General features: G+C 43.0%; 1 protein-coding gene across 1 annotated transcript in view; it reads right to left on the bottom strand.

Moving 5' to 3' along the window:
• Window positions 1-3,221: 3,221 nt before the first annotated feature.
• Window positions 3,222-9,770, bottom strand: part of LOC116045478 (plexin A3) — an 87,512-nt gene continuing 80,963 nt past the window's right edge. Inside the window, exons 30-33 of the mRNA XM_036008373.1 lie at window positions 8,160-8,329; window positions 5,470-5,682; window positions 3,853-4,003; window positions 3,222-3,351 (exon numbers count right to left, since the gene is read on the bottom strand). Coding sequence (XP_035864266.1) covers window positions 3,256-3,351; window positions 3,853-4,003; window positions 5,470-5,682; window positions 8,160-8,329 — 630 coding nt within the window. The 3' untranslated portion in view covers window positions 3,222-3,255. The remainder of the gene's footprint in view (window positions 3,352-3,852; window positions 4,004-5,469; window positions 5,683-8,159; window positions 8,330-9,770) is intronic.

The following is a 9,770-nucleotide window of genomic DNA, read 5'->3' as shown; positions in this document are numbered from 1 at the left end:
GCTAGTAGCCACGGAGGATTAAAATATGACGGACTATTCAGAAGAGGTCTTTATCTTCACTCGAGTTTCTGCACGGGAAAGCCACCGGACGCCACAATCTTCTGAACTAGAGTGCAGATTGGGCCGCATTTTTCTGTCCGAGCCCGGCCCGCGTCCGACAGGCATTAAGATATTTCTGTCCGAGTCCGACCTGAGCCTGATACAGTTAAAATCTCATTTTTTTTCTCATACTTATGACACGTGTACGTTTGTAGGAAGGCATTCGGAAATGTCAACAGATGAGCTCATCAGCGCACACGGAGCAACAAGCGCACGTTAACACAGGCGCGCACCTACATAATAAGCTTTTTTAAATTTAAAATGTTCAAGCCTTATCGCGCTGATGTTACCGAGCCAGACCCGAACCCAAACATCATTTCTAAATATCTGTCCGAACCCGGCCCATCCTCTGCTCTGAACATAGTCATACTGAGAAATCCAGAGAGAGTTGTGTGGAGCTGATAGTCTTAATTAGCTTTGTAGCAACTCATTTGGCAACGGCTTGAATGTAACGGACGTTCATTAATATCAAAAAGTTCAGCGCTAAAGCTTTAAGTTCCTATACTGCTACCGATCGATGGACGGAGGTACAATTCCTCCATCATCAAAGAATCCCATTCTCGATTTTTAACGTGAACTTTTTTTGAGTTGAGACTACGGGCCGGCAGTGTGAAATCGCCCTCATTCTTCTTTAGGATGTACAGAAGCTTATCGTAAACATTGCAACACATTGTACAGTAACACATGCAACATTTTAACCCCTTCAAACGCCACCCGCCACCCGCACCCCCACCAGGCCGGCCCTCCATTCTCCGTCCGATGCAACGCACTCCGGTTCAAACAAACGTCCAATTTGGCAAAGAAAACGTACCAAAAAGTCCTGTTTGTTCTCCCACCGTTGACATACAGAACAGATACTTGCTGAGTCCGGTTCAGTCCGGTTCTGTCGGTCCGTCTCCTGGCTCTCTCTCTCTCTCTTTCTCTCCAGACTCTGATGTAGAATAATGTTCAGCTTTATACAAGTTCAGCTCCGTAAAATCCATTCTGTCAAATCCACAAAGTTCCTATAACATGTTAACATTTCTTTATTTTTCTTTTGTTTTTTTTGCGTCCTTTTTTGTATTCTTTTTTTTAAACTTTTATACTTTATCATCATCGTCATTAATTATTATTATTATTATTATTATAATCGTTCTTTTTAGTTTTTTTTTTTTTTCCGTTTACAATTATGGCCACAAGTCTTAAAAGTTCTCGAGTTCCGGGTTTAAAACTCCATTTCCAGGTTTGTTTTTGATCCGGGGGTTTTGGTCCGAGTCCGGTCCAGTTCTGACGCGATCCGGTCCGGTCTTTACATGGCACTGGGCTTGTAGCTTCTGCACAGTATTTTTCCTCCTGGGCACACGGGGGGCTTTGCACGGCGCTGTGAAAGCATGGCTGTATGTGGGTGAATGTGCAACGTCGAATATGCACCAACCGGCGTCCAAGTTTACCAACTGGTGCTGAGTCCAGAACCCCGGTTTTTCCAGGTCGTTCTGGTCCTGAAAAACAGCCAGTCAGCCAGTCAGCCAGTCAGTCAGTCCACTCTAAAATTAGCGAGTCAACCTGCTTTATTTACAGACCTTTGCCTGTGTGCCTGCACTGGAATGTATTCATAATGTAATTCTGGATTCATTTCTGTTGAACTATTTCACGATTCTGGCGAATTCCACAGTCTTGATTGGTCGGGCAGTACGTTACTAAAGAGGTTTCCTGGCCAATAGGATGGCCAGAGGCCAGCGTGGCTGACCAATGACAGAGCAGGGGAAGGAATAAAAAAAAAGGGGGAAACTGAAAGAGGAAACTTAGTTGGGAAAGGACGGAAAAGGGAGAGGGGAAGATAGTAGAAGGAGACGAAATGGAACAAAGCAAATTCTGAGGAGTTTCTGGGGATAAAGGGAGTGGAAAAGAAGATGGCGGGAAGGAGAGGACGGGTAAATGGACACAGGTACCGGTCGGTCGGTAGGCATCGGGCTCAGTGTGCTGTGGTACAGAGTGATTGTCCAGAGAGAAACATTGAGTGGTTATACAGCAACTTAGAAACTTCTAGATCCTGACGAGGCTTGGCCGAAACAGTCCCGGGTCAAGTCAAACTGTCTCGGGCTCCTGGAGTCCTTTTTTTATTTTCCTAAAATCTCCAAAGATGAAGTCCCGTTGGTTTCCACTGGGATTCCACATCTTTCGAGACTAAGCTATGATTTCACGGTTAGGTCAAGTCATCACTTTACTCTGCTTCCTTCTCCTTTCCGTTAAAGCTTGACGTTTCCTTCCTTAAAGCTTGACCTGAACTTCTTAACAGTGAATCCGGATCCTTCCACGCGAGGCTAAGGATTCATGGTGAGGATAGCTGGCCCAAAGGAACGACATCGGTAAAGAGGCTTGGGAACGTCTGCGGAAAAAAGCCTCGACTTGACTTTTTGATATTTAGCCACGATTCGTCTCGACTACGAAAAAAGGCTCTGAAGGTAAGATCAAAGCTGTTGCGATATTACTTTGACCTTCTGTCATCGTAAGCTTAGTTTCTTGATCCTTAGAAAGTCCGTAAGCTTTGACGGAAACTTGACTTGGCCTTTTGCTCTTCAACCTAGCGTCTAGAAAGTTCCCAACCAGGCTGTGAATCCTGAAGTCCTCACGTCGTTTCCAGGTCTTTCCACAGCCACGCGCCCCCCTTTTGGTTTGATCCCTGCTGACACCTGCAGTGAATATAAATCCAAAATCCAAACCAACAGATGTAGAAGGTTTTTTTGTTTTTTTGTTACTCAGAATGACTTTGTTCATTCCACGTTGAAGTCACGTTGTTGTTGTTGTTGTTGTTGTTGTTGTTGTAAATGTATCCAAATCGGTTTGGAAACTGATTTTCTGTCCCCCAAAACCAACCAAACGGAGGTAGTTGGGGTTCCAGCTGTCCAGGTAATCAGTCTTCAAATCAATCAATCAATCAATGAATTGACAAATACACTGGATGGATTCATTGCTCAAAGGGCCGGAGCTGTGGCTGTCAGTTCGGTCCAACGCTGAGCAGTTCTGCTGACTGTTTACACAGTTCAGAAAAACAAAATGCCTTCACTTCCCCCTCCCCCATTCTTCTTCCCCTACCACCCCCCCTCCCCCCCATCCATCCATCCATCCATCCATCCATCCATCTATCCATCTATCAGTCCATCCGTCCCTCCCCTCCTCTCAGCTGCTCCCAGACATCAGGTTGATGGCTTGCTCCAGTTTGTGCCTCAGTTTGTGTTTGCGACAGTACCCGTCCCGGTCCAATGCCGTCAGGATCTGCAGAGACGGAGGAAAGACGTGAGAAAGCATTAGTATTTGTCTGTGTACATTGCATTGTGCATGCAACAGACAGTGAAAACAAATCTCCCTCATGGGACAATAAATATCTATTTATCTATCCATTAATATTTGTATTTTTTTTCACCTAGCATGTTTCCTTGGATCAGGATGGCACCTAAATCATGGTGGCAGCTGTCGCCGTGGTCCTGCTCTACGCCCTGCTGCTGTAGTATAGTAATATACTATATATAGTACTAATAATATAGTACCAGTCAAAAGTACCACTTTTGACTGGTACTATATATGACACACTGGTATCGGATCAGTACTCGGTATCGGCTGATACGCCAGTTCAGGTATCGGAATCGGGAAGCAAAAAATGGTATCGGACCATCTCTAGTCTCTGTAAATGGTCTAGCGTGGTCTAGACCTGCTCTATCTGTAAAGTTAACTCCTGTTATGATTCAACACTATAATTAAAAACCACGCCCCCCTCACCTCTTCCTTGTACTTGTTGATGTAGAAGTAGAGCTCACTGAGCGCGCTCAGTGTGTTGAACTCGGTGCCGTGCAGACGGGACTGCTCTACCAGGTAGGCGTCCATGTCCTGGTCGCTGATGCTCGGCATCTTCGCAATATCCCTGTAGTACCTGCCAGAAAAACACACACAAACAAACACACATCGTACAACTTTAAACTTTACTAATTGTGTCAACAAGCTAATGTGTGGTTCATATATCAGCCTCCAGCACTAATTGTCATTTTTTTTGTACCTTGGCCCGAACAGCCAATTGCCTGATAAGTCATCAACACTCATTTATATGATTTATGTCACATTACGTTAAAGGTCCCAAGGTATGAAAATGTCACTTTATGAGGTTTTTAACGTTAATATGAGTTCCCCCAGCCTGCCTATGGTCCCCCAGTGGCTAGAAATGGTGATAGGTATAAACCGAGCCCTGGGTATCCTGCTCTGCCTTTGAGAAAATGAAAGCTCAGATACAGTATTAGGAGACCACTAAGGTCTATATAAAGAGACTTCAGATACAGTATTAGGGGACCACTAAGGTCTATATAAAGAGACTTCAGATACAGTATTAGGGGACCACTAAGGTCTATATAAAGAGACTTCAGATACAGTATTAGGGGACCACTAAGGTCTATATAAAGAGACTTCAGATACAGTATTAGGGGACCACTAAGGTCTATATAAAAGAGACTTCATATACAGTATTAGGGGACCACTAAGGTCTATATAAAGAGACTACAGATACAGTATTAGGGGACCACTAAGGCCTATATAAAAGAGACTTCATATACAGTATTAGGGGACCACTAAGGTCTATATAAAAGCATCCAAAGAGCACCATGTCATGGGATCTTTAACCGTTATATGAATAAGGTAACTATCTCAGCACTTCTCTTGCCTATATTCAGTGGTGTAGTCTACATGATACGCAGTATGCCCACTAAGAAAGCTCCAGGATTTCCATATACCCACTTAAAAATGCGCAATGACACACAACAACATACTTTCTATTATACGTTTAATATATTTTGAATTGCCGTCTGTGTTTTCCTTCACATAGGCTAAATAAAGGTATTTTCACCGTAAATTGGTGCATTAAAGTGTGTCTGAATGAAGGAAATTATGTCTTTGACGCTCAAAATTTCCCTGGGGGAGGACACCCAGACCCCCCCACTATGACATGTCCATTTTGGTCCATATATTTATATAGTACTGTACTGTATATTTATTGCAATATGTTTGTAAATATTGTCATTTTCAATGTACTATGGACCTTCCATTTGTGTCCTGAATAAAGTTATTATTATATTATTATTATTATAGTACAGTATACCCGCTAAAATACATTAGACTACACCACTGCGCGTTGTGTATTATAGTATATTAGCCGGTTAGCATGTTAGCTACCTCTCGACCCAGTTTTAAGTTGTGTATTACAGTATATTAGCCAGTTAGCATGTTAGCTACCTCTCGACCCAGTTTTAAGTTGTGTATTACAGTATATTAGCCAGTTAGCATGTTAGCTACCTCTCCACCCATTTTTACATTGTGTATTACAGTATATTAGCCGGTTAGCATGTTAGCTACCTCTCCACCCAGCTCTTGTAGTTGGGGATGTCTTTAGCGTAGAGCAGCTTATTGGACGGAGAGTCTTTGCCGAGCCGGTGTTCGGACGTCGAGCAGGAGTCCATGAAGGTCTGAGCGACGACCGACAGACAGGCGTCGGTGATGCTGCTCTTATGGATGTCAAACACAAACTGAGGATTCTTTATGACGTTCACCCAGAACCTGAGAGGAAGGCTGCGGACACACACGAGAGAGGAAACATTCGTTAAATCTTTAAAAAGGTACAGTAAGCAATGTTAAAGCTATAGTGTGTAGTTTCTGTCGCCCCCATGAGGAATTCTAAGTAATGACAACAAAATTGTCTGCGCGTCCACATGATACAAGCCTTCTGTGATCACGCACCCCCCCACACACAGCTGCTAGTAGCCAAGGAGGACACCTTTTTTGTGATTGTTTTGGGCAAAAATCCTTGATTATGTGGCACATTTTCTTAAAAAATGCGATGGAATATGCGGGATATTTATGAAATTTTAAGCGATGAAATTGCGGGAACTTGCAAAAATTGCGGTTTCATCATGGCTTCATCGCGGGGTTTGCAGCTTTTCAATGATGTTCAGGTTGCGTAATTACGTCACTTCATAACGTCACTTCATAACGTCACTTCATAACGCTACTTCATAACGTCACTTCATAACGTTCAAATGGCAACAGCGGAAAATGGCTGCTCTTGTGTGAAGTAAACGCAACATTTTTCAACTTTCTGCTAAGATATATGTGAATTTTTGCAACAAAAATACAGGGATTATGAAATCATGCAAGCCCCGCATATTTTGCGCGGAAATCGGCAATTTATGAGGCAAAAGTGCGAAAAAAAATGCAGCCCCCCCCGGCATAAATATGCAGACTTTGGCTGATTATGCATTGAATTATGCGATCGCATAATCACGTTTTTCTGGAGGGACTGTTCAGAAGAGGTCATTATCTTCACTCTGTGTGCGAAAGTCGCCGGACGCCACAATCTTCTGAACATAGTCATACTGAGAAATCCAGAGAGAGTTGTGTGGAGCTGATAGTCTGAATTAGCTTTGTAGCAACTCATTTGGTAACGGCTCGAATGTAACGGACGTTCATTAATATCAAAAAGTTCTGCGCTAAAGCTTTAATCTTTTTATCAAATTCAGCAAATATCTCAAGATCACCTAGCTCTATATTTTGTGTGTGTGGTGTAAATACACAGCTCTGGCTGAGTTAACGGTGAACAAACATAAAGGAGTGCACGAGCCACAAAACACTATTACAACCAATCAGCAAAGGCGGCGACAGTTGATGGTAGGCGGGATGGAGGGAGGGAGGAGGGAGGGAGGGGAGGGGGGGGGGGGGGGCATGTGAATGTGCCGGCCGGCCAGTAGTTATCTGTCCGTGAGTGGCCAGGTTAGCTCAGTTGGTAGAGCAGGTGCACATATATGGCGCTTTTCCATTACATGGTACCAGCTCGACTCGCCTCGCCTCGACTCTACTCTACTCACCTTTTTTGGTTTTCCATTACGAAAAAAAGTCCCTGGTACCTGCTAACAGGTACTTTTTTTAGTACCTCCTCAGTCGAGGTTCCCAGCGAGCTGAGGCGAGCCGAAAAGGTGACGTGAAAGCGACAGACGGGGGTGTCCTGAACAAACCCGCTATTTTTAAATAGTTTAGCCAGCTGTGTGTTTTTTTTGGTGCCTCCAGCTTCTTTAGAAACTAAATGTGTCTTCTGGTAACAACACACACCTTCCACGTTCTGTGTGTGTGTACGTTAGGTCATGGTAGTTTACTGCGGCGCCGCTTGTTTACAGTTCTGCGGAGGCTCCGGCAGAGCTTTCGCCGTAGCCTACGTACAAACACACACATGCTGGCTCCACGCACACACCAGCGCACAAGTATAAACATCAGGCCACGTTTACACAGGCTACACAGGCTACGGTGAAAGCTCTGCGTGGAGCCTCCACAGAACTGTAAAACAAACTCAAGTGGCCTGATGTTTATACTTGTGCGCTGGTGTGTGCATCGATACGGCATAACGACCAGCCACGCTGAGGCGGTACTAAAATCTGCAATGGAAAACGGACGCACAGTGTGTCGAGGCGAGGCGAGTAGAGTCGAGCAGGTACCATGTAATGGAAAAACGCCAATAGAGAGGTTTAATAGTGGTATTGTTTGGTAGTTGAGTTCAAATATAACAGGGATCATACGCATTTTAACCAATAGTTTTCCATGACTTTTTGGCAAATGTCCATGACTATGTATTCCTAACAAATGTCAGTCGACTTTATATAATAAGAATAAAAATCTGTGTTAAAGTTTACCCTCAGAGGTTTAAAATGAATGATAATGTATGTGGTTCATAGTGGGAGTCGTAATATCGCGCCCCGAATATAACGGTGAGGTTAGGACGACGTGAAATACATTTATTAATCACATATTATTATGCTGTGTTAAAAAAAAAATTCCATGACTTTTCCAAAACTTTCTGGGTCTTTTTATGTTTCCAAAAGCTTTCCAGGCCTGGAATTTGCATTTTTTTTAAATTCCATAACTATTCCAGGTTTTTTCAAAACGTATAAGACCCTGATATAATCGATCTTTGTGCAGCATCGCTTACGGCACCTTTAAACTGTTTGTGTCTACGTCTCGTGAGAGAAGTCTTTCTACCGTCTCTTGATTTTTTCTCTCACCAGTTGCTCTTCCAGGTGTGTCGGACGTCCGGGTCGCTGATCTGCCGTTTGTCGGCCTGCTCGTCCAGGAAGTCGAACATGTATTTGATAGCCAATGGGAGAGCAGAGCCCCGGTGGGCGGTGCTGAACACCGTCTCAAACAGGTCGTCCACAAACTTCTGCAGCGTCCCCTGGTGGTGGGAGGACCAAAGCATGGGGTTACATATTTTAATAAATATATATTACATTACACGTCATTTAGCTGACACTTTTTTATCCAAAGCGACTTACAATTGCTATATATGTCAGAGGTCCCACGCCTCTGGAGAAACTAGGAGTTAAGTGTCTTGCTCAGGGACACATTGGTTGATGGATCACAGCGGGAATCGAACCCAGGTCTCCCTCACCAAAGGCACATGTCATACCCACTGTGCCATCACCACCCGATATACCACCCGATATTGAATTGCCCAGCCCAAACAGGCTTACAAACACCCCTATTTACCAGAGATGGAAAGCAAATAATTACAGTTACTCACTTTACTGTAATTAAGTAGTTTTTGTATGTGTACTTTTACTTTTTAAAGTGGTTTAAAAAACCAGGAATTTTACTTTTACGTCAGTATGTTTTGTTTGAAGTTTTGTACTTTGCTACAAGTCAATGAAAAATATTTTTAACGTTGTTTTGTATCCGTCAACAAACTGAAATCCAAAGCGGCTTTGTGGCCTTTTCAAACCACAGAAGACCGTGAATAAATAAAATAAGAATAATAAGTATAAATAAGATATAAAAATAAAAAAGTAGCTTATTCTCCCTTAAAAAGAAGCTAAAGTGTGGTCAGGTTAGCTCAGTTGGTAGAGCAGGCGCCCATATGTAGAGGTTTACTCCTCGACGCAGTGGCCGCAGGTTCGACTCCGACCTGCGGCCCTTTGCTGCATGTCCCCCCCCCCCCCCCCCTTTTCATGTCTTCATCTGTTCTGTGGAAATAAAGGTCTAAAAATGCCCAAAAAATAATCTAAAAAAAGAAACTAAGTAACATTTACTCTGAGCACATTTTAAATGAGCTACTTCTTACTTTTACTTGAGTAATCTTACTTGTACTTTACTAAAAGTTCATCAAAGTAAAAGTACTTTTTTGGTGCTTCAATCCCCAGCGTTTATGTGGGTTTAGGTGTGCTTGGGCTTCTCCAAAAGTTGAATATGTCTCATGATAATCACAATGTTGAAGGAAAAACAAAACAGAAAAAACGAATATGTCGAATCCCAGATTGAATTTAAAATACCTACCCAACAAATGAATATCCGTATAGTCAGATATTTGGATCCAGCCCTACATCTTAACAGTATATATATATATATATATATATATATATATATGTTTCAGAGGCTCAAAAGGTTTTTGGATCCACAGACCCCTCGATTATAATCAGGGTTGAAAATTTACTTTTTCAGCCACCAGCCAAATGGCTAGTGAATGTTAAAATTTTACCAGCCACTCAATAGATTACAATTGTTTTTTTGGCTGGTGAGTGAAGCAAATCTACCAGCCAGTTGTATATTTTACCAGCATTTGGCAGGTGGATGGTGCTAATCTTGAACCCTGGTTATAATGTGTCCCCCCCCCCCCAATG

Source organism: Sander lucioperca, chromosome 12, assembly GCF_008315115.2.
Source record: "Sander lucioperca isolate FBNREF2018 chromosome 12, SLUC_FBN_1.2, whole genome shotgun sequence".
In the NCBI taxonomy this organism is placed as follows: domain Eukaryota; kingdom Metazoa; phylum Chordata; class Actinopteri; order Perciformes; family Percidae; genus Sander; species Sander lucioperca.
Note: the sequence above shows the minus strand (reverse complement) of the source record. Positions and strands in the feature narration are given on the sequence as shown.